The sequence below is a fragment of the Myotis davidii genome, unplaced genomic scaffold, assembly GCF_000327345.1.
Source record: "Myotis davidii unplaced genomic scaffold, ASM32734v1 scaffold147, whole genome shotgun sequence".
Lineage (NCBI taxonomy): Eukaryota > Metazoa > Chordata > Mammalia > Chiroptera > Vespertilionidae > Myotis > Myotis davidii.
The window spans coordinates 3660790-3686865 of NW_006383010.1; the positions used below are offsets into that span (position 1 = coordinate 3660790).

The 26076-nt window shown below is 39.3% G+C and overlaps 1 protein-coding gene across 2 annotated transcripts in view; it reads left to right on the plus strand.

Moving 5' to 3' along the window:
* Positions 1–10: 10 nt before the first annotated feature.
* CLVS2 (clavesin 2) overlaps positions 11–26076 on the plus strand; it is a 59055-nt gene continuing 32989 nt past the window's right edge. The window contains exons 1-3 of one of the 2 annotated variants that reach the window (XM_015557838.1): positions 11–174; positions 505–1396; positions 12768–12942. In XM_015557838.1, coding sequence (XP_015413324.1) covers positions 1008–1396; positions 12768–12942 — 564 coding nt within the window. In that variant the 5' untranslated portion in view covers positions 11–174; positions 505–1007. The remainder of the gene's footprint in view (positions 175–504; positions 1397–12767; positions 12943–26076) is intronic. The other variant, XM_006778436.2, reaches the window with a different exon arrangement.

The window sequence follows — 26076 nt, forward strand, 5'->3', positions numbered from 1 at the left end:
CACCCCGCGGTGCTGCCGGTGCCAGGGAGTGCCGCATCGCCCGCGTCCCCGAGGCGCTGCTAGGAGCCGGCTGCTCGCTCTCCTCTCTCGCTCGGTTTTATAGGAAAGGTAGAGACATTTTGCTGTTCTTCTCCACTCCTCTTCTCCACCCTCACCCCACCCGGCCTTTGCCAGGTACGTTCCCGGAGAGCTCCCCCAGGCCCCCGCGGCTAGTCCGTTGACATAAAGGGCCAGAGAAAGAGGCAGAAGTTGGGGGTGGGGTTGGAGGGAGCCCCCGCTGGGACCAACGCCACCCAAACCCTCCTGGTGCCTCATGAGATCACGGGTGTCTCCGAGGGGGGCGGAGGGACGGTGAGCTCTCTGCAGAGTCTCCACCTATTGGGATCGTAATCAATTAAAATAAAAATCCCACCAATATCTTTTTAAAAATAGATTCGTTGAAAAGCAGACAGGGAAATAAGCCCCTCTCCCCTCTCTCTTTCTCTCCTTTTCTTTCTGGGAAAGACGCTCTGCCCCCGCCTGGAGCTCCGCGCCGAAGAGCCAGCTCCTGATCCATCAGCCTCCCCATCGTCACCCCGCGGAGCCTCCCCGCAGGGGCCGCGGAGGCAGCGGGGCGCGGAGGCTGCGATGCGCGTGGGGGCCGCTTCTGTCACCTCTGGGGGGAGCAGAGGACAGGACCGAGATCGGCGCCGCCCAAGCCGGTGCGCTTAGGGGTGTTGTCTTCGATGAGAGAAAGGACTAGAAGAGGAGTGAGGTCCGCATCTCTCTAAAGGAAAGGGAAGAGGGGACCGAAGTGGAGGCGCTTTGATAGGCGAGCGGGGAGAGAAGTTTATATCCTTCATTGACAAGCGGCGGGAAGGCGGGAGCAACAGGGTCCTTGATTGGACACCCAGACAAATCATTTCCTGTGAAGAAGAGGAAGCAGGCGGCTTCGAGGTCTGGAGGCCAGAGTGTGGTGGAGGCCGGGGCCAGGTGAGCTGCCGGGGAGGCTCGGGACCAGCCAAACAATGACTCACTTACAAGCCGGGCTGTCCCCGGAGACCCTGGAGAAGGCGCGCCTGGAGCTCAATGAGAACCCGGACACCCTCCACCAGGACATCCAGGAGGTGAGGGACATGGTCATCACCAGGCCGGACATCGGCTTTCTGCGCACAGATGATGCCTTCATCCTACGCTTCTTGCGGGCCAGGAAGTTTCATCACTTCGAGGCCTTCCGCCTCCTGGCCCAGTACTTTGAGTACCGCCAGCAGAACCTGGACATGTTCAAAAGCTTCAAGGCCACGGACCCTGGCATCAAGCAGGCACTGAAGGATGGCTTCCCCGGGGGCCTGGCCAATCTGGACCACTATGGCAGGAAGATTCTAGTCCTTTTTGCTGCCAACTGGGATCAGAGCAGGTAAATCCTAAATCCCAACTCATATGAGGGACTCTTTTATTCTCCCATTTTCCAGAATTTACCCCGAGTAGCCATCACTTTACAGCTTTCATTTGGTTGGGAAAAAAGAGAAAATGGAACTCAAAAATGAGTTTTGGGTGGGCATCCTGGGGATGTGGGAGGGGCTTGTTGGAAACCTTTGCAACTCTTACTTCTCTAGCACCAGCTTCTGCTGCAGCTTAAAGTGCTTCCCGCACCCTATTCTCGTGCTGCAATCAGAATAATTGAACTTCTAAATAAATGTGCTAATTTTTTTCACCTCCTAAGTAAGTTCACTGTTCTCTGGAGAAATTGGTGTGAGGATAGAGACAACTTTTTCTCCTTCCTTCTAAATAAATTTTTCTTTCTAAATAAATTCTTAAACTAGACTCATCATCATCATTTTCATGATCACCATCTTCATTATCATCATCATCATCATCATCATCATCACATCATCATCTGTCTCTAGTACATTATCTTTTAAGGGTAGCCTGGCATTCAACCGAGATCAAGTAGTTTTATTGCTTGGGAACTTTTCTGCTTGGTGATGTGCAGATGAAGGAATAATATGATGTGTGTCACTTCAGTGAAAAGGCAGAGTTGTATGCTCTGGTGCTGAGCATGCCTACCGACGCTGAAATCAAGGCTGGCTGGTGTGCCGCTCCACACCTGTCACTCATCTAAAGAAGATGTTTCCTGTCTGATGTGATTTGTCATCTCTTGGAAGGAAGTGGAAAATGTTTAGATATGTCAGGTGGTAGACTTTTTGAGTTCTCTTGCTTTTCAATGGAGAAGAAAGATTTTTATTGTATCTACAGATGATAGAAAAAGGGAGAGAGTGACTCCTCTACTTTCTCAATCAGAACTATTTCCTCAGACTAACAGAGAGAAGAAATTATAAACACTCCTGTGTAAGGTAGTTTCAATGAAGTTCAAAGGTAAATGTATTTCATGGAACTTAAACATGTTATCAGAACCATGAATTATAAGAAGCTGGTTGTTAAAATATTGGTGTGGTTTTTAGTTCTGTGAATGGGGACTTTTGATGCATCAAGTTAGTTTCTGGTTCAATTGTCAAAGACTTTTTTTTTCAGTGGCTGGGATATCTTATAGATTTCTAGATAGGCCTTTCAGAGTCTTGGGATCTTAGAATGTAAATTAATACTTTTAACAGGTTTTTACCCATTAATTGGTTACCTTTTCTCTGTAATTCTAGGTTGAGAACTACTACAATCATTTTTTAGGCAAATATAAAGACAAACTACTACCTGAGGAATCTTAAAATCATAAAACTAAGAAACTAATAGAGTTAGCCATTGAGGGGGAATGGAGTCCTGTTACTTACTTTGGTTAGTTATAGAGGTCATATTTTACTTTTTATTGGTAGCAAAGTTTAAAGGACCATGAAATGCCATTCTTTGACCACAATTTTTCTTTAACATTTTAAAAAAATCTGACAAGTACATTGTAGGGTCATGCAAACCAGTGATTGTGTATATAGAAATGGAAAACTTTTGTTCAAGAAAGAACCTACTATTCCATTTGTCAATTAGATTAGAACTTTGTTTATTAAGCTACAGTTAAATGGGAGTTGTGGAAATTTTATATTTAAGTTTATATATATTTTATGTTTCAAAGTCTGAAAGATATTAGGCAGACCACATTTAGGGAGACATGCATTTCTTTCTTTCTTTCTTTTTTTTTTTTTCTTTCTTTCTTTCTTTCTCTCTTTCTTTCTTATTATTCAATGTATATTAATTTTTATTGACTTTATTGGGGTTACATTGGTAAATAAAACTATAAAGGTTTCAAGTGTACAACTCAATAAAACATCTGCATCCTGCATTATTCACTCATTGACCAAAGTAAAGTCTCTTTCCATCCCCATTTATCCTCCCCTTTGCCCACTTCCACCTTTTTTCACCCTGCCTCTTAATCCCCCTTCCCTCTGACAGCTGTCGGTCTGTTCTATGTATCTATCCTTCTGTTTCTATTTTGTTTATTAAATTATTTGTTCATTAGATTCCACAGATAAATGAGGTCATATGGTATCTGTCTTTCTCTGACTGGCTTATTTCACTTAGCATGAGCCATGCATTTACATTAGATCCATTTTAATTTATATCTATAAGTGAGCTAATATTCACACTGATTTATAAACCTAATTAAGATGAACATCACTTAACAGTTCTTATGTATATGGGAAGTTGATTATTCCAGATTACTAAAGAGACTATGTTTTTGTTGTCTATTTCATACTTTTCTATAAAGGATAGGTTATGAGCAATCAAAATCTATCTCCCTGGAAATCTACAATGGGAGAAGATTTGTTAATTGGTATATAAAACTATTTTTATTAAATCTACATAAAAACTTTAAATATTAAAAAATTTGTACATGTGAAATTAAAAGTGAGAAGCTGTGTCCTATGAAAATACCCTATCAGGTTCTAGACTAATAATTGTGAATTCTGTTTCTATGGATATACATGAGTAGACATAATCATGAAGTTATAGTACATCAAAGTCAAAAGGTATACAAATTATTTAGAGTTTCACTAAAATTCAGTTGAGTTTCCTCTTCCTACATTCTAAAAAAAGAGTTATTCCTCTCCTCTCCCTGCCTGCCCTCCTTCCCAAACCTACATATACCCAACAACAAGGACTGGCAGATAAACAGGTCCATTCTCTTGGCATCCTCTGTAAACCACTATCATTGGTACATGGGCATAACAACTGCCCAGAAACCTGCGGGGCAGCTGCGTTCCTGCCAGTACCAGCACAGCACCAGCCCTTCTCCTGCCTTGGGCCGGATCCCCCTTTCTTCTTCCATGCTGCGGCCTCAAGTCTTACCTGACTTGGCTCCTATGGGTATGTCTACCCCCTTCCCTAGATATTTTCCTCACTGTTGCTGTGTTAGGTGCATAGCCATGCCTGGTGTTCTCACCTTTCTGCTCTGATCCTGCAGCCCAAACAACTCAGGTCTCTGGAGAAGACTGACTGCTCATCTGAACACGATTCGGACCCCCTTCCTTGAGCTGATCAGTGATTTACCTGGCTTTCAACACCTTACACAGAAAGGAGCATTGTTTTAAAGAAACAATAGGTGGGAATGTCTACAGTTACAGAGGGAAATTCCAGAAGTCAGTTAGAAATTATGCCCCCCTTTTATTTGGAAAACAGGTTATTTCCAACTTCCCAAAGGGAAACAGAAGATTTTTAAAATAAGTTTTGAAGAGAAGATTTTTAAAATAAGTTTTGAAGAGCTTTGTAAAGACCTCTGAAATAATTAATCTGTATATAAAACAGACTAAGCCTCATGTTATTATTTTATAAGAGCACCTGAGCTAGAGTTAATGCTCAGTAAATATTTCTTTAGTTGAATTCGGTTATGCATTTAAAAAATAATCCTAAGTAGAAAGTTACCTAATACATACTTTCTCCTATATTAAATTTGTAGGACAGTTTCCTGTGCTTCCCAGGAGACTGGAAATAGTAAATAGGTGTGAGATGATGACTATAAATAAAACAGTGTCTCTTTCTACTGCAATATAATGCAGGTCAGTTTCAGCATATTGATTTGGACCACTTCCAAAGCCTTTACAAAAGACATGAAATTTTCAGGAAGACTGAGGTAAAATAATATTTACAGTGTACCCACCTTCTAATAAATCTTAAAAAAATGAAATACTGAAATGTCAAAGTGACTTTCAGTTTGATTTGTGGTTCTTTTGAAAAAGAACAGAACAGGCTTAGATGACTTATTACATTTATTGAGCAGGATGTCCTTGGGAAATATTTATAAAATGTAATCTCCTTTCTTTCAGATCATCTAACATAATTTCTGAAAGTGAGAGTAAATTTTACACATTTAAAAACAATTGGATTATTTTACTGCATCACTAAGATGCAGTAGCCCTCCATACATTACATTCTGTATGTCTTTCATGAGAGATATTGCCCTGCTTAGGACTCAACAGATCCTTCAAATTTCCACCTGATTTCAACAACAGAATGTGAGGATGATGTACCATAAAGCTAGAAGAGATTGCAAAGAATGCTAGAAAAGGAAGTTTGGAATAAAACTAGATCATGATCTACACTGTAGGACAGTGGTCAGCAAACTCATTAGTCAACAGAGCCAAATATCAACAGTAATTCTTCAAAATAGACTCGCCCAGGCCAAAAACCGACTTCTGCGTATGGGCCACGAAGTTTCAATCGCACTGTACGTGCTCGCCCGCACGTGGTATTTTGTGGAAGAGCCACACTCAAGGGGCCAAAGAGCCGCATGTGGCTCACGAGCCGCAGTTTGCTGACCACTGCTCTAGGACATGAGAGCAGGTATCTGAGTAGTCATATATACTTAGCGGGAATATTCATGAGTAAATTGTGTCACCTGAAATATAATGATGACACATATTCTGATAGTTGACCTGTAATTTTTGGCCTTCAAGTTGTACTTTACCTCATTACTTATAAAGTAGTTCTCTATACTTTAGTACAGCAAACAATAATTTATCTGGAATCTGATTAATAATGATAAGAAAACCATTAAGTACCGTTAAACGAAAATAATTCTTAACATAGTGGCAATTCAGAAAGCACTGACCGTCTTGCACTCTGTTTGGCTTGTCATAATGGATATTGATCATCACTTAGAGTATTGAAGCTCCGGAAGGGGTAGAAGCCTGACTGGTTAGAGACACTGCTATGCTCCTGAAACTTATCCTGGAGTTTGCCTAAAAACCATATTATTGTCAGCTTGTTTACTTTGTGTGGCTTTTCATACAAAAGAAAATATTACACAAATGGCTAGCTAGTTGCAGTTTCAGACTGAATTATGATTATGCTTCCATTTATTAAAATAATGTGACCAGTCTCCAAATTGAAAGATTTCTGATGACGATGGATTAAAATTTAAAAAGTAACCATGGACTACACAAGATAATTTTTTTGGCTTGATTTTTCAAGGCCTTGGCTCAATTTATTAAAATCTTAAAATATTTCTCTACTTTGGCTTCATGGTGTTATATATCATGACAGGGTCAGGATGTTTACCTTCGAAATCCTGGAAGCACTGCTGTGCTCTGTTCTGGGTGGGCTTGGAGATTAGGTCAAAGCTAGAAGTGGCAGGTGTGGATTCCGTGGGGTTTCTGCTCCAGCAGAGCTTCCACATCGCTTTCTTATAAGGATGCTCTTTTAACAAAGCTCTGGAAACAACAGTTTAATCCAAACTATGCCCTTGGTCCATAGCATGGAAAATGCGAAAGAGAAAAATTGTCCTGAAAAATGTCAGTAGAATACTGGAATAAATCTCTAAAAAAAAAAAAAAAATAGGACAGTCTCCCAAAACTGAGCAATTATGAAGTAATTAGTAAAACAATTCTGAAATAACAGCAAAGACCGAGGGCTAACTTTAGTAGGAAGTTGATTGGGTTTGGACTGAGCCAGGCGTGTTTCAAATATGAAACTTTAAACAAAGTTGGAGAGAAGAAAAGGACCTGAGGTTACTACAGTGCACTGAAAGTGTGCCTCGAAATGTTTAAAGCTATTTTAAACCATGAGCCAAGTTAGGAAATTAATAAGTTATCCTTTGTAAATGAATACATTTCCTCCATTCTGGGAAAAAGTTTAAGCGCTTTTACATCACTGAGGACAGGTGTATATTTCATTAACGTAGTAAGTGACACGACTGACATGAGGGAAAGAATGTCCTTGTATGTCGGGTCCTCATAACATCAAACTGAGCGAATAGTACTCAAGTCAATTTTTTAAAAAGAACACTTTGGTCTAATGTTTGTTACACACAGAAATTTAGCAGTTGCTGGAGGCAAATAAACACACATAACGCATTATTTGTACTAACAAGGGACATATAACATCTGTGGGAAGAAAATACATGAAAAGCTAAATAACCATCAGAGAGTTGTAAGTGCTTAATGAGGGGACTCTTTGCCAGTGGAGAAGTTCAGGGCAGAGGGGCAGCTGTGAGCTACTGAGTGTTTTATAGAGAAAGCATTGCCTACTTGGTTAACTAAATTCAACCTTTTAGCATTTCATTTTAATTAATTAACTTATTTGTTCATTTTAAATCACTTTTATAGCATGTATCAGGCACTCTTTTGAGCAGTTAAACATTTACGTATAAAATCTTTAATAGAACCATTCAAGGTAGGTCCTGTTAATATTTATATTTTGTAGAGGAGGGAACTGAGGCATAGAGCAGTTAAGTATTTCACCCATAATCAGTGAATTGGTCAAACTTTTTTTGCATGTAAAGACAGCCACATAAATCTAGATAAACACACAGAATTTGATACAATTATATCAAAAAGGCAAGCTCTGATCATTTAAAAATTGTCTATGGTTTAGAAAGTCTGGATTAACTATCATAATATTGATGACTTGACACAGAAAGTTAAGTTGCTGCAATGAATATTCTGAGGGAAAGACTGCACTAAGCAGGCACTGGCTGGAGTGTCCTGCCCTGACAAGGAGCGTTGCCTTCCTGATGTGTTTGCATATTTCCAGCACAATTCTGTTTTATTCTATTTTGGTGGCAGCAGTGTATACTTTTCAAGCCTTTTTTCAAGGAAAGACATTTTTTCTCTAGGTGTTTTATTTCCAACAAAACATCTTTTGTTCTCACTCACCTACATTCCCCTAGCAGCAAGGCCCACACAGATAATCTTATTGCGTAGTGATACAAACCAGACACATGAATATTTCAGAGTTCATATTTTCTCCAGGGTTGGTAGACTTAGCCTCTTCCCATCCCAATTCTTTTGAATGTCTGGTTGTTCTTCCTCCACCAAAGCCCCCTGTTGGGGCCGGGCTGGAATGTGTCCTGGTACCTGGCATGGCACCATGATGGCATTGACTTTCTGACCTATCTTCCGACACATTATGCCACTGACACATGAAAAAGCAGAACAGCCATTTATCACACTCTGTTCTAGCCTGAGACACCACAGGGAGTGGAGAGAGCTGTGGTGTCAGAAAGAGCTTGCTTCACACCTGGGCTGCTGTTTTACTCCCGTGGGGATTCTGGGCAGACTATTTCTATTCTCTGGGACTTGTGTTTTCATCTCTATAATTTGCTGGGCCTCATCTATGTCCTCATCTCCAAAATAATAGCATCAAAGCCAGCACTGAGACTTTGGGCTCATTTTGAGATTAAGATAATGCATTTGAAATTCCTTTGGACATCTGAAACTATTACATGGATAGAGGTATTATTATTATTTCCCCTCAGTAATATAAAACATGTAGATGGGCTCAACTTTAGCACTAATGACACCTCAAGGCATGAATAAAGGTAATTCTTCTCCTTTGTCTCTCCCCTAGCACCTTTCTAACAGGAAATGCTTCAGATCTGGCTTAATGAACACTGATGGGCTGGGCAGCCTTCATGAAGGATTTAATAATGGCTGATTGATTTAGTAACAAAGGGAAAATTGCTGCTGTTGTGATGCCAACATGCCAGTTCCCCCTGTCAGGCTGAAAGGAAGGGTTGGGAAGGAGGAAGGAAGTGACCTGCTTGTGATTTAGGTTGCCCTTTGCCCTGATTGTAAACTGTGGGAGAGGACGAGGCACTGTGAACCCCAGGAGAGAAGCACAGGACCAGTAGGTACCCAAAGCCTTTCAGGGCTGGAGGCAGGAGAAGCCCCCCTGCTCTTGATTGCACTGGTAGTAAACAGGAAAAGCGGGTGGCCAAGTCCCCATCTCATGGTTATGTATGACAGCAACTTTGATCTATTTCAAGAGCCTGGTCCGCCTAGACTGGTGTGCCACCTATAAAATCCCTCAACTGGCGCCATTATTTCTTCTTACTCCAGGCTACTCATCTTCCTCTCCGAGTTGATTTCAGATTCAGGCTTTTTCCCTAGTGCTGTTTTAGGAAGCACAGTCAGGAGTCAAGAGCCGTGTAGCTAGGCTAGTCTGTTATCTATGGCCTTTTCCCAGCATTCAAGGGAAGAATAGCCGTGGTGCAGCGCCTACAAATTGGGGTGTCAATCCCACGCAGGAACATGTGGGCTATTTACTGCACTGACACTGTATAAATTGTAACAGTAAGAAATAATTTCAAAAAAAGTAGAATTATGGTGGGATTCCCGAAGAGATACAATACATAACATGCTCCATTTCTTTGGAAGATATGCTACAGGCTTCGGCAAGATCTCTTTTAATAATGCTCTGCTTAGGGATAGCCTGCTGAGCTGCCAGTGGCAGTAATGTGACCTGTCTGACAACAGAGGCCTGGAGTGTCAAAAGGGGTTTTGACCTGCCCTTTGAATGCAGTCAGCTAGGATGTCTCTTATGATTCTTAAACTTACACATTAATATTATTTCTATAAATACCATTTAATTCTTTTTTTGGAGCAGGAGATCAAATTTTAAAACTTGGTGGGATTCACTCTTGAAAACGTTGCCAACCTGCTTTGATTCCATTGCTGATCCTGAGATCCGTCTTGTTTTAGTTCTGTTGGCATAATAAGATGCATATAAATTTCTCTTGACTTAGACACAGTTCTATAGAACCTATTCAAAGTGGGTTACTTAAAACAAATTGCCTCTTATTTTCAGGCCTTCCTGGTGTCATGATTTATTCTTTTCCATGTACAATGCCTCATCCTTCCAAAACTTACTTTAGATTCAAATTTTACTTAATGCTACTTTGGTATTAATGCTATTTGGTATTTTTAAAGGTGACACAAGAATGATCGTAACGAGAAAATTTCTAAGTTGAACTTTTCTAATTTCTAATTTTTATTACTGTGATATTATTATAAATGTCAGGGATTAAAATGAATATTGTTTAAAGGAGGGTCTACATTTTAACCAGAAATATAGCTTTCTTGCTCCAACTTCCCATAGGCTTTTGGTTATAACATTGTGTTAGGTCATTATATTTAAAAAGGAGATAGGCCAACCATGAAGTGACAGATAAGGTATGCAGCCATACATGTTTCAGTTTAAAAAATATTTTTTATTGATTTCAGAGAGGAAGGGAGAGGGGGAGAGAGAGAGAGAGAGAAACATCAATGATAAGAGAGAATTGTTGATTGGCTAACTCCTGCATGCCCCGCAGTGGGGATTGAGCCTGCAACCCCGGGCATGTGCCCTTGATCGGAATCGAACCCGGGACCCTTCAGTCCACAGGCTGACGCTTTATCTACTGAGCCAAACTGGCTAGGACCATATTTCACAGTTTTAAAGACAAATAAGTAATAGAGCTCTACAAAAAATTATTATCTTATATGTTTAGAAAGTATTTTAGGAGCCACATCCTTAGGACTATAAATAGCCTATATACCATCCAGAGATTTAAAAAGAACCTGTTGATCTTTGCCTTTTACAATAGTAATAAGCTATCTAAAGATCATCATTACATTTTAAAGTAAAAGATTAAAACAAACATTCTTCAGTTCTGATTATACCCTGCCAAGTACGTCCAGGCTCACCAGCTAATGAGGGAATGGGAAGAAATTCATCTTGAAATCTTCTGACACCATGCTCTATGCTGCCTTAAAGCTGGGCTCCAAGAGAGATCCTATTCCATTCTGCGGTACTAATTTTTCAGATAAAGAATGAGGCCCAGAGAAAGTGAGAAGCCATCTGATCTTTTGTTGTCAATTATTCCTTCCTTTCTGCAATACTATGCTTTCTCCATTCTCCTCCAAATGTTTTTAGAAGTAAAAATAGAACTATTCCCTCATATGTCCTCACTGTCCCATACTGTGGGTGAACATTTAGTGGAAGTCAGCCTATCACTCCCACTAAATGCCTGTGATTTCACTTCTAATCCATCCACCTCCTTCTAAGGTCAAGATTTCTTTCTGTAACTTTTATTGGACACCTGAAAGTCTGAAGAGAAACACACACACACACACACACACAACTCGAGATGCAGGGTGCTCAAAAATGGAAATGATTAGCACATTCCATAATTTTGTTGCTTCCTCTTAAAGTGCTAGAATTCTTTTTTTAGAATAATTACCGTATCTCATTTTTTTTCTCAGCTCTGGTTGCATTACCTCCTTCACTTTCTTGAGTTTAGGGATCTGTATGTTTTTGTTCCTGGGATCTTCAACCTGGAGCTCTCGAGTTTAGAATCTGCTTCTTCAGGTACTTAATTGCTATTAGATGAGTGTACTACAGGTTCTATTCCAAACTCTTCATTTTCAGCCATCCCCACCTGCATTGTCTTTTTGCATTATATTGTTTCTTCAGGCTCTGAAGCTAGGATCTGTGTGTCATCCTTTACTTTTCCATCATCTTAGTCTCCATATTTAATTAAGTGTCAAATTTTTACAAGTTTACTTCTGAAATACTTCTCAAATTTGGCTTCTAATCGCCATCCTTACCTCCACTGCGTACATCAGTCCTCAGTACTAGTAGTGTCTTTGCACTCTAATCTTGTCCATTTTACAGGAACGTAAAGAGCATTTATTGGATTTTTACAATGTGCCAGACACAGTACTAAGGTGCAAGTCAGAAAAAGTTAGAGACCCAACCCCTAAATTCAGAAGGCCTGCATTATCATAGGCAGTTAAATTTCCCCCTTTGTACTCATTGATGTTCCTTTCTTTCTGTCCATATATCTCTTCTTCTTTCTTTTCTTTAATTTTTTTCAAAATATATCTTATTGATTTTTTACTGAGAGGAAAGGAGAGAGGTAGTTAGAAACATCGATGAGAGAGAAACATCGATCAGCTGCCTCTTGCACACCCCCTACTGGGGATGTGCCCGCAACCAAGGTATATGCCCTTAGCCGGAATCGAACCTGGGACCCTTGAGTCTGCAGGCTGATGCTCTATCCACTGAGCCAAAGTGGTCAGGGCCTTTCTTTTACTTTTATGAAGCAAACTCAATACAAGTAATTAAAATATGCTGACAGTTTTACCCATAGTTGTTCAAATATACTATTCTTGTTTATTGTTGAGACTCCTCAAATCTCATTCAGAAAATTTTCAAATACGCATGTATGAAATGTCCATATTACTGAGAGCATTCCTGAGCTATTTAAAAAGGTACCATGCCTAGTTCTCAGAGTAGTTAAAATGCCATTTTAGAAAATGATAGGAAGGCCTAGAGGAAAAGTAAATGGCTGTGAATATGAAGAGAACTGTAGTATTTCCCAAAACACGATAGTTTGTTTTGGTAGAATACACGCTAAATTCAAACATGTCACCTGAGTGCTGCAAAACAAGTTGCTCTTAAAATAATACTTGTGAACAAAATCATCTCCCTAATATTTCTTAGGTATTTTCAGAGTAGTTTTTAGTGTGCTGAGATCTTTCCACAGTGGTTATCAGGTGTAATGAGGACTTCCCTGTTGCTTATAGGTACACACTGGTGGACATTTTACGTGCCATCTTGCTGTCTTTGGAAGCCATGATTGAAGATCCTGAGCTTCAAGTGAATGGATTTGTTTTGATCATAGACTGGAGTAACTTCACCTTCAAGCAAGCCTCTAAACTGACACCCAGCATGCTGCGATTGGCTATCGAAGGCCTTCAGGTAAAAGCTGACAAATTCTCCACTGTCTTGGTCTCCCATGTTTGACTTACCTAATTTCTTAGAATAGCAAAATGTCTTGCGTAAGGAATAAAAGCAATTTTTAGATAGTTTTCAAGCACAGACATTAAAACACTAACTGGACAAAGGATTTTAGAAGAAAAAGGATGTGGGCCTTTTAATAGGTGAGAATTTGTAATACTTGGCAAAAAGCCCTCACTGTGCCTAAACATAAATATGATAGCTTGAGATTTTTATCTTGATAATCAGAACAAACAACATCTTTTGGATTTTAATTATTAACTCTTTAGGCTTGTTTTGTTTCTTTTTTCTTTTCTGTGTATATTAGTTCATTAGTTAAAGGTTTGCTTCCTTATTTCATTTAAGCTGGTGAATTTGGAATATGATGGCATGCTGCCTAAAAACTGTTGGAAAGCCAACCGACATGTTTTTGATCTCTAAGCTATGGAACCATTGTTTTGAATTACTTTTCTAGACTTAATCGGGGTTTTTGTGTGTGTGCAAGGGCTATCACATAGAATTTACATAGGAATGGCGCCTCTTCCAGTAAATGACATTTAACTGATTGGGAATTATAAAATGGAAAATCAATGATTATTTAGTGGTATATGATAATTTGCTGGTGGCTGATTACTCCCTAAAAACGAGCCACTTCTCCAGGCAGCAGAACCGCTTAAGCCTTAACCTGTTTGAATTCAGGTTAAGTTGAATACAGTTTGAGTTTTGCGTCTGGAGCGACTAAGACACCCTGTCCCTTTTCTCCGCATAGGCCTTTTCCGGTACACGTTTCCTGACTTGCCTTTGGTGAGTCACCCTTGCTCCTGTCTTACCTTGAACAGTACTTTTCTTTTTTAAAACTCCATAGAGACAATTCATAAGGTTGGGAGAGGGCACCGGATAATGCCTATTCGGAAATGGGTAGAATGTGCCCTAAGGCACATGTGGAATGTGCCCTAAGGCACATGTGGAATGTGCCCTGCTGCCTGCAGTGTATAAAGTGGTTTTTATCTTGAAAGAAAATTGGTTACCACCAACCATGTTACTTAACACAGGATGGCAACCTAGCTTTTTAGACTTGTTATCACTGTTTGACCTGCGTCTTCTCTTTGCACCAGCGGTAGAGTAGGCCTTCCGCTGCATGAGGGACTGGGGAACTGCTATCATTCCCATGAAACTTAAAAAAACCATTTCAGAGATAGCCTCAGTGCTTTGCTATTTGCCATCTTACACACTGTATGGAGCCATTTAGTAGTAAGGCGAGAAGTCCTTGCAGGAGAAAAACGGAAAGTTCAGACATGTTCGGGAGCGTCCCTATTGCCCTGGCCACTGTCAGAACTTCTGTAAGTGCAAAGTGCCAGCATGACAGGAGCTATAGTCAGATGGAACCTCTGTGCATGTGCTGGAGAGGGAGACGCCTCACCCTGCAGGGCCTGGGCTGGCTGCCTCCTCTCTGTTCCCCATAAATGTTTCCATCTCCCAGGCCTGAAATTGAGGGAGCAGGGCTCGTGCTTTCTGGTTGTTGGTTGGGAAGCCACTTACAATAAGTGAACTCTTCCTGTGAATAAATGTGACATGTTATTAACCTTTAAACTCAACGTTTTCTTCAGTTCAAATTGATTTTTTTAAATACTCTATCTCTATGTCTGTATGCGTCTCTGTCTCTGTACTATATCTAAAATTATAGTGGTAATTCTGAACAGGATTATAAGATGTGCTAAAAATGTTCCATTGTAACATGCATGATTTCATACTTAGTTTTATACAGAAGTTACATTTTCTGACTTTTCTAATCAAGTCTGTTTTTTTTTGCATTTACCATGTGAGAAATTTTATTGTCTATTGATATATACTTCATGCAGAGCACGGATAAACTATTTTTGAGATTGACATAAGACCATAAAACATTTGAATTATATATAATTCAAATGTTTTATGGTCTTATGTCAATATATATATATATATGTTTTATGGTCTTATGTCAATATATATACACACACACACACACACACACACAATTTTTGGTCACTAAACAAGACTAATACCATCATCAAGACAACCAACACCACCACAACAATAAATAACCTCCAATTAACCCAGTCAGGGAAATTGACAGGTGATAATATTTTTATTTATTTTTCCTTTTTTTGATGTGAGAATATTTTTCATAACTCAGTGATGGTTTATGCCATGTCATAATTCTACTATAATATGTTACTTTTACTTAGGCAATCATAAAATATATTCTAGGGAGTTGAACCCAAAATAAGAAAGGTTAAAGATGTTAGTGCCAGAGAGGAAACTTACTTGAATGAAGTGCATTATTATGAATGGAATGTAATTGTGTTTTGAAGAGGTCCCATCTCTCTTTCTCTTGAGGTTACTGCATAACCTCTCTATCTGCACACACAAATTCCCTTTTCCTGAAGTGAAAGAGTATTTTGAGTGACTTGGCTAGCGATAGCACCTGATACCTTGGATACGGACACATAGACCATTGCTAGAAGATCCACCTGTCATCACAGTACAAGGTCAACAGAGACAATGTGGAAGGGTGAAAATAAAATGGGCTTTAGGGGCAGACAGACCTGGGTTTAGATGACAACTCTGCCACATATCAAATATTTGGTAAATTCCTAAACTTTTTTGAATCTTCATCTATTCATTTATTCAAATTTAAAGTATTATATTAGAAATCATACATCTTGCACCCAGTAGGTGATATCAATGGGCAAAGTAATCATTGTGCATGAGCTAATTTTTTTTAGGTGCCGTATTATTCTGCATATGTGCTGGTTTTCTCACAATTCAGTGACTACCTAGACTGTGAAGACCTAAAGTTAATTGACTTTGGGAATCTGAATGATCTCATATTTTGCTTGTAATGCTCAGATTGTAGATACACAGATTGCATTTTAAAAAATTACTTCACTGTGTGGTTAAATAGCGTCTAGATATGTTCATGTTAGATGCCAAGTAAAATAATTTTTCATGTTGGAAGCCAAGTAAAATTGAAATGGTTTCATCTAGTGAAAATTAATCTTTCTTTTCAGAGAAGCTCCAGGCACAGTGGAAAAGGTGATGACTGTGAAGATATCCTTGGCCCTGAGAGTTGAGCTAGAGTCTGCTAAGTTGACTAGGATAGGAAAAGCATTTTGGGCAGGGAAACTTTTGGGAAGTGCTTTTGAAGGAACACAGGGCTACAAGGGATTGAAAGTACATGATAAATCTGTTTTGATCTGGTTAGAGTGAGGAATAAATTGAGGTGAATGACCAGAAATGACTGGGAAAAGCACGCGGAGCCTTGCTCCATGGATAGAGGATGGCATGCTATGCGGATTGGCCCGTGCCCTCAGACACGGGGAGATTTGGGGCAAGAAAGTGACTTGGTCACTCCCCTGCTTTAGGAAGATCTTTTGGGTAGAAGAATGGGCTTGTATCAAAAGAGGGAGGGGTTAGGTCTCATTTAAGAGCTCCCAACCTGTCCTGGTGGTAATTATATGGATTCCATTTTGTAGGTCAGGAAATGAAACTTCAGAGAGTTGGACACCCACATTTTCTCAACTGACATCAAGGCTTGAGTCCAGGTTGGCTGACTCCAAAGACCAATGCCTTTCCTGAATCTTATTTCAATTGTTTCCAGGGCTGTGCTTAAGAAAAAGTAGATAAGCTCAGTTTATTTTTATAATATATATTTTCTATTGATTTCAGAGAGAAAGGGAGAGGGAGAGAGAGCTAGAATGATGAGAATCATCAATTGGCTGCCGCTTGCAAGCACCCCACTGGGGATCGAGCCTGCAACCCGGGCATATGCCCTGACCGGGAATCGAACCCTGACCTCCTGATTCATAGATCGACGCTCAACCACTGAGCCACCATGGCCAGGTGATAAGCTCAGTTTAGAGCAAGCATGTCAAACTCATGGCCCGCGAGCCTCATGCCTGTTTATTTGGTCAATGTTAGCCTTTGAGTTTGACATGGTTGGTTTAGAGTAACTTTCCTGCCCCAAAACTCTAATACAGGTGAAATTTGTTTATTGGGATAAACAAAGCAATGCTAACTGGCCTTGCACTTTCTTTTGACACTAAGTGGCAGAACCATTTCCCCTCTTCATTTTTGTGGAATAAAATATTCAGGCTTCATCAGAAAGAAAAGAGAAAGAGAAAATTGTCCCACTAATTACAAAAAGTTAATTGATTAGGGTAGTTATAGTAACAGGAAGCATCTTAGAAAATCAATACAAGATTAAGTGGATGTAACTCTAAGATATCTGCCTGGGAAGCCAATTAAAACATAAAATGTTTGGAAATATCTGGAAAAGCTTAGACTTTTTGGATTTACAGAGAAATGATGTGCTTTTAATATGTTTTGATCACAGTTGCTCTATGTTTATTTTTTTTTCTTGTAAAATACTACCATCCTTAAAACCCTTTAATAATGAAAAACTCGAACTCTCTTATGAATCCAGGATCTCTTATCTGTGAGTTAAAAAAAATTTATCCGAGCCCTATATATGTATATGTACTGTTATTCTCCCTTAGCTCCGTCCTGCCTGTCTGTGCTTTTGCTTTCACAATCTCACCGGAATCTCCAAACTCTATATGCTGAAAGGTACATAATGTCGTCAAAATGTGGGTCTGTTGGCAAGGGGTTCGGCTGAAACAGAGATTTGAATAGCTCTTTGAATTGCTACATTGAGACTCAGATGTAGGGCCATCACCAAGTGCCCAAATCTGTGCCAGATATTGTAAGGGCCCTTCATAAAACCAGGACTTGTGAGAGAACAAAGAACATGTAATTAATTCACACTACTTAATGGGGTCCTTTCTTTTGACTCAAGGGCTCAGTGTTACAAGCAGCCACCAATCTGCTAGGTCTGAGAGCTCTGGTCATTCATGTGGAAGGCAGAAAGTGCTGCCGCTACAAATTCTGGCTCTGACTGTTCGCAAGCTCAGGCCTACCTAGGGGATCTTGCCAAAAACTGAGAACAGACTAATGACTTGGAACATCACTCTCCAAGGCTAGCGGGTGAGGAGCTTCATTAACTTCTGTAGCATTAGCTTATTCAGTCCTCCAGATCCTACTCATAATCTCTGGCAGCTTTGAAATTGCACGTGTGTGTGTGTGTGTGTGTGTGTGTGTAGGATGGCTAAGGGAGAATATTAAAAAAGAACAGTGTGAGGTATTGAGTAAATTAGGGATTCATAATAAAACGGAAGGACTCTGTGCCCTGCAGCAGTGTTCGTTGCAGTGGTCGTTAACTTGCCAGGCGTTTCCAGACTTAAGAATGCGTTAGACCAGTGGTTCTCAACCTCCCTAATGCCGCGATCCTTTAATACAGTTCCTCATGTTGTGGTGACCCCCCACCATAAAATTATTTTCGTTGCTACTTCATAACTGTAATATTGCTACTGTTATGAATCGTCATGTAAATATCTGATATGCAGGATGTATTTTCATTGTTACAAATTGAACGTAATTAAAGCATAGTGATTAATCACAAAAACAATATGTAATTATATATGTGTTTTCCGATGGTCTTAGGTGACCCCTGTGAAAGGGTCGTTCAACCCTCAAAGGGGTCGTGACCCACAGGCTGAGAACCGCTGTTCTAGACAGTACACAGTAGAAAGTTTTGCATGCAAGCTACCTGGTGAACTTAGGGCAGGTTATGGCGCTCTGGTGGAGAGGGTTGAAACAATGCCTATCTTTTTGAAAATGAACACACAGACTCAGGAACTGTAGTCAGTCAGACAGCCTGGAAGTGGGAGCATTTTAGTCCCACATTTTGTATGCACAGGCAGAACCATATTGAGAAACAGTGACAAAGACAGTGTGTAAAAAAAGTGACATTTTGTTCATCACATGCATAGCTGTCTGAGCTAAGTGTGCTTTCTTTCCGTTGCTACTTAACCTAAAACAAAATGAGTGAAGACTAGAGTACTGCTTTATTTTACAATGTGAGAATGCGGTATTTTGGAAGTCCTTTTTTAAAAAAATTTCTTTTTGTTAATCCTCACCAAAGGATATTTTTCCCATTGATCTTTAGGGAGAGTGGAAGAGAGAGGGAAAGACAGAGAGAAACATCGGGTGAGAGAAACACATCAATTGGTTGCCTCCTGCATGAGCCTAGACCAGGGCCCAGGCAGGGGAGGAGCCTGCAACTGAGGTATGTGTCCTTGAATGGGATTGAATCCGGGACTCTTTGGTCTGCAGGCTGATGCTCTATTCACTGAGCCACACTGGCTAGGGCAATCTGGAAGTCGTTTTAAAAGCTGACAATAGGTATGTAAAAACTATTTATAATATTCAGTTTGCCAAGCAGGTTAAAGATGGTATATGACCTTTGCTAACAGGTTATATATATATATATATATGATATAGAAACATATATATGTTTATGCCACTATTTTTCTTATGTTAGAATTGCTGTTTATTTCCTTTGATTAGCTGCTAAATTTGTTTAAAATGTCTAGTTATCGGAAGTAGGTGTCAGCCTTGAGTAAACAAAGAGACGAGTGCTCTAGAGTTATGTAACACATACTTACTCAATTAGAGAATATCAGTAATTAGCAATAAAATGACATGCTGCTACACTTTCAACCACTGAAAAAGAGACTAGTTATCATTTTGCTTCCAGTATCCAAATAATTGAAGCAACAAATGGAAAGAAGCAAATAAAATCTTTCGGTTATAGTCATTGAGATAATGACAAATGGATAGAAAATGATTAGCCATAATGAAAAACTGATGAATAATATGAGCTATTCTGCATTTCATTTTATTGGCTATGTTTAGACATGTCCTTAACTAGAGAACAAAATAAAGATGAATAACTGCAAGTTCTCTCTCATTCTTTTTAGTAACAATGTACATGCATTTTGATATATCATTCGTTCACAGCAGAACATCACGGCCTTTGTAATCTGTAGTCTTAATTCTCTGTGTATCATAAAGTTCTATGGCTACAAGTACTTTTCACTAAACTTTTCATTTTTACTTTGAGATTATTGTACATTCATATGCAGTTGTAAGAAATGAAACACACATATCTCATATGTTTTCCTCAATGGTAACATTTTGTAAAAATATTGTACAATCTTGTAACCATAATGTTAACATTACTATAACCATGATAAAAGCCCTGACTGCCAACTCGGCCTTCTCTGACACCACCACACATTACAGCCTGGTAAGAGTGGTACTCTCAGCTCACTTCTTTTTTTAAAAAAATCCTCACCCAAGGATATTTTTCCATTGATTTTTAGAGAGAGTGAAAGACCGAGGGAAAGACACACAGAGGGAAACATTAATGTGAGAGAGAGACATCGATTGGTTGCCTCCTGCATGCACCCTGACCAGAACCAGGGCTGGGGAAGAGCCTGCAACTGAGGTATCTGCCCTTGTCAGGAATCAAACCCAGGACTCTTCAGTCCTCAGGCCAAAGCTCTATCCACTGAGGCAAACCGGCTAGGGCTGTCAGCTCACTTCTTGCTCTTTGCTGGTGTGGGTAGGTGTTGAAGTCACATTTTTATTTTTCTTGTGGTATTTAGCCAGAGTGTAGTAGTTATTGCCTAGACTTTTTGTATGTTGCTAGATGCCCTTGTCAGGAATCAAACCCAGAACTCTTCAGTCCTCAGGCCAAAGCTCTATCCACTGAGGCAAACCGGCTAGGGCTGTCAGCTCACTTCTTGCTCTTTGCTGGTGTGGGTAGGTGTTGAAGTCACATTTTTATTTTTCTTGTGGTATTTAGCCAGAGTGTAGTAGTTATTGCCTAGACTTTTTGTATGTTGCTAGTACACACCTTTCCTGGTTCTTTGCCCAGGAGAGAGAGCTTCTGTAGAGGCTTTTTCGGGGGTCTGTGCTCATTGGAGTTTTCATTTGCCAGTTTCCTGAGTTCTAAATCTGGGATATATGAGGCAAAATGAAACTCAGGCAACTTACCATCATGTTATTCTTTGGGTCCAAAGGTCCTTACCTGGTCTGTCTTCTCTTCATCTTTCATAGTCTTCTTGTGTCTGTTTTATATACTACAATGCCCAGGTTTTTAAGTTCTACTTAATGAGAAAAACGGGGGGAAGTAAGACTATGTCATCCTGTTGGAAGTGGAAATCAAAAGCACATGTATTTTTCATCTCCCAACATTTTATCAAATATCTGACGTAATGTTACTCTGCCTCATTTAGTTTTCAATGCTGTTGTAAATTTATTATAGTTTTACTGTTTGCTGTCACTTAAATTTGTGCAGAAAGTGAGGATATTGTGCCTTTTCAGTCCGCCATATTGACTTGGAAGCTCCTTAACACCTTAAAGCCAATCATTATCACCTTTATTGCCTGGTTTCAGAAGACCTCAAAGAGATGACTCTAGTCAGCCCATTGTCTTTCCTAAGGTGGCTAAGGAAAGCACATTTTACTCCACTGGGACAATAATGGCTTCCTACAACTGGTAGACATTCAGTGGTGACTGAAGCCTGCTTTTTCAACCTGGGGTAGATGGTCAGCATTGTAGTGGGATACTGCTACATGCTGAACTTAGAGATATAATTTAGTCAGTGTAAGGAGAGTAAAAAACATTCCTTCATAAATAATAAGAGGCTGTTTTCTAGTTTCATAAGTGGTTAGATCTGAAAGGACCTTAACTCAAAGGAGAGCTAACATGACTTCAGTGCTGTGGGAACTACCAAAGGAGGCTTTGGCTGACTTGAGCAGCACCATGGAGAGCTCCGGAAATTCCATTGTAGCGGTTTGTCTTTTCTCCTTTGCAGCTTGGGTTTTCTCTAGCCTCTCTAAAGTAAGCCTCTCTACTTCTTAAAATAGGCCGCAATCCTCACAGAAGTCCAGGTTTCCTTCATTATCTCTGAGTCCCATAACTTATGTGTTTAACTCAAGGCTGCATTTTTCACGTGGCCCAAGGTTCTCTTTTTGGGACTTCTTTTTTTCTCTATTATTAGCTCCTGCTTTAGAATTGTTTGCTGGCAGCTCATGTATTGGAATTAAAACTATCTTCTCCCTTTTCTTTCCTCTTGGAGGCTTCTCCAAATGATACGCATAATCTAATTTTAAAAACACAAAACATTCTTAAGGTGAGTGAAGTGGCATTGATTTGTATCATGAGGCCACGTAAGGAAGAAGATCATCTTCTTTGCCCAAGAAAACCTCTGGGAAAGAAATGTCTTGATGACCTGTTTTCTTCATCGAGAGTTGTATGGAGAACAATGATAAAGGATATAGTTGAAAGAAAAATGATCTTTCCTCTTGACAATTGCTAGATTAGGTCAAATTTTAGAATCAAGCATTCCTGGGCTTGAAGCTTGCATCTGCCACATCCAGATTTCAATTTTAGATAAATTACTTAATCGATCCCGCTCTTTGTCATCACATCTAAAAACTGGGATTAACACCTTCCACCTGGCGTTATTATGAGGATTAAACAAGATAACATACATGAAAGAGATTGGCATGATACATAGAGAAAGCACTTGGTTAAAGTCAGCCCTTCCCATACACTTCTTTCCTGCCCCATGATCAAGAATAGAACCTAAGTAAACTTACAAAATAGGATAGTTCTTTTAGACCAAAATATGATTATTATACAATGCACTGTAATTAATCAGCCTAGCTTGGCAGCTCATACAAAACTGACTAACTGAAGTTATGTGGGATGGAAACCTACCCCCACAATTTTTGTAAATTATGAGAAACTATAGGCAATTTTCTCCTTGAAGTTTGTAGTCCCTGCCTTTGTTCTTCCAGGTTGTAAGATAGTGATTAAATATGGTTATAACAAGTATTGGTTCTATATAACATACATAACTCATTGGTTTATTCCTAGAATATAAGACACCTGGGATTTTCACTCTTTGGAATATCACAAATATTTTCTGTTGAAACTGGATTTGTAAAGACATGATTCAGATACATATCTCTCCTCACTGTTCTCAACTAGATAATAAGCTCCTCAATGGCAAGGACAGTATTCACTTCTGCTAAGTAAGTCACCAGCTGGCTGGCAAGGAGGATCCTATCATTGGTTCAGGGTGGACTATAGGCATATCGTAGAACTGCAATTCTTAGAACTCTCACCTGTGGTGAAATAGGATGGGTACTCTTGGGAGAGCATACACTGGAGGGTGCAGTGTCTCAGGTACTTGAGAGATTCAAGGGGAACAGCCCGTTGGAGAAAAACAAGAATCACATGATCTCACTCTTATGTGGAATCTAATGAACAAAATAAACTGATGAACAAAATAGATCGAGGGACATGGGAGCATGGAATAGACTGATGGATCTCAGAGGGAAGCGGGTAGGGGGTATAGAAGCAGATTAACTAAAAAATTTATATGCAAATATTCATAGCCTATGGACACAGACAATAGTGGGGTAGGCCTGGGGGGGTGTGGATGTGTGGTGGAGGAGGTCAAAGGGGGAAAAGGGGGACACATGTAATACTTTCAATGATAAAGATAAAATTTACAAAAAGGATTATGGGAAAGAGAGGATACATTAGAAAAAGTCAGTGAAAAGACTTCCTGAGCAATGGGTATGATATGATTCAGAAATAATGGCCAGATGATGGCATTTAACGGTAAGAAATATGTTGAATATAATTATTATAATGAGTGGCAAGGTAGGAGTGACAGTTATATGGACCTGATTTCAGGGAGCTATGGATGTCGTAATTAAATGGTGTTTCTATGGGGAAGATGGATAGGGAAACAATAAGTATTGCTTCAAGTATTCAACCTAAAGAAATGAAAAGGAATGAAGGCAGCTATCCCAGTATTGTTAGACCTGGGCCAGTTCTCAGTCTCAGAATCCGTGAACTGTTGGAAAATATAGATCTCCATGAAGAAGAATCTGCAACACCACATTGTTTCTATGATGGATGATCTTTCAAATGTTAGGAATAATGTTTGCAAAGAGTTCGTAACAATATGGATAATGGTTATGTATAATGTTAAGTGAAATATGTGTGATATAAAGAATGTAAATATAACCACACTTACGTTAAAAAGTGTTAAAGATGAGAAGAAAATGCATTGGAATATAAACAGTGATTATATGAGAGCAGTTGGACTATGGTGAAATTTTCTTTTTTCTACTTTTTGCAGTGTATGCATTTTACCTTTGGAAACACGGTATCCTATATAATAAAAGGCTAATATGCAAATTGACCAAACGGTGGAATGACCGATTGCTATGACGTGCACTGACCACCAGGGGAGCAGATGCTCAATGCAGGAGCTGCTCCTTGGTGGTCAGTGCATTCCCACAGGGCGAGCACTGCTCAGCCAGAAGCCCAGAAGCTGGGCTCATGGCTGGCAGGTGCAGTGGTGGTGGCGGGAGCCTCTCCCACCTCTGCATCAGTCAGACATCACCTGGGGGCCCCCCCGCTGGGTGGGCTGAGGGACCCCCCGAGTGCACGAATTTTGTGCACTGGAGCTCTAGATTTTATAATAAAAAACTTTATTTAAAACATTCATACTATACTGCAGATCATAAAGCCAATTATTTGACAAGTAAATATACAATGTGCCACATTATAAATGTTAGTGTCTATTTTAAAATAATATTAACATAGTTTGATGAGTAAATTAATAGAATCTGACAGCTGCAGCTGCTCATCTTAAGGAAATTATGCAGTGCTAACACATATAGCTGTGATGGGTCACATTTGGGGACCACAAGGAAATTTACAGCAAGACCCAGGAAAGCAGAGTCAGTTGAAATGTAAATATGCTTTGCAGTAATAAAGCATATAATCCAAAATATTATGCTAATATACTTGGCATGTACTAAACAGTTTTTGGTAGGAGGAAGGAAGTTAAATTCAGCCAGGCAGCCATCAATAAGCCCTATTTAAAAACACATTGTTATGCAAATCTGAATAAAGCAGCCATGGATGAAGTAAGTAAAAGACAAAAAAGTGGACAAAATTGGCACCTTGTAAAGACAATTATGTTTTTAAACAATACATGCTAGTTTTACCTGCCAGCTATATCCTTATGTTATTAAAATCAATTCAATAAATGACAAAATAAATTTTACAGACAGAAATTCAGAAGTTCAGAGAAGGGTTTTATGGTGTATGGACTAAAATGATAGAATGGTCCATACCATTCTGTTTTAATGAGATTAATTTTATTCTAAAAAATGATCAAACGTTGGTAAGTTACAAATGATTATTTGTATACTATAAATATTTAAGGGTTACAGATATCTGATTGTTTTTTTCTCCTGTAGATTTTCTAAACTATTAACCAAGCCCAAGCAAATGGAAAACTGTATATTAAAATATCAAACAGCGTCTTAATGTGAACTTTCTAATATAACAGGGAGGCTATTTCTTGGTATTTTATGTGATTCTGTATTGAGTTATTGGCCCCAAACAGATCTAAATCAGTTTTAGCAGCTGCACAATACAGGAACATATGTTATGTCACATGCTATAGTGCAAAGCTTAGTGTATACATGTCTGGACTCAGAATCTTAGCATTTGAAGGAAACTTAGAAGTCATACAAGCCATCCTATGTAAGACTATTACTATGGTAGTTTTTAGAGATGATTATGTAGCTTCTGTCTATACTCATTCAGAGCCTCCCAGTGCAATGGGAGCCCAATTATCTCTAAGAGTTTGGCCACAAAGATCTTGCTTAGATTCAGCTAAAATATGACCCTTGCACCCATTGGTCCTTTTACCAACTCTTGAACACAGGACTAATGACACTCCACCAAATATACTGTCTTTCACATAACAGCATTTTAGAAACATAGAATATCTGCTTCTCTGAACAATTGAAGCACTCTGATATTTTTCATTTTATAGTTTTCTTTTCCAAATACCTATGGGCTGCCCCTCCATCCCCTTCTCTTAGTAGTGTATCATTTTGGATATCTTCTTCTAAATTCAAAACATTTTGTAAGTTTATCCCCAAGTTGAAAAAAATACTCCGCATGTTTTATTAGTGTGGCAAATATGCCCTACTATAAGAAAAGGATATTATTAAATAGCCAAAGGTGATGTTAATTAAGAATTACAAATGCTCTATAAAAGTGTAAATAACATACCAAAGGGGAAGAAACGAGAGAGCAATTATATGTTACCTAGGGAAAGGA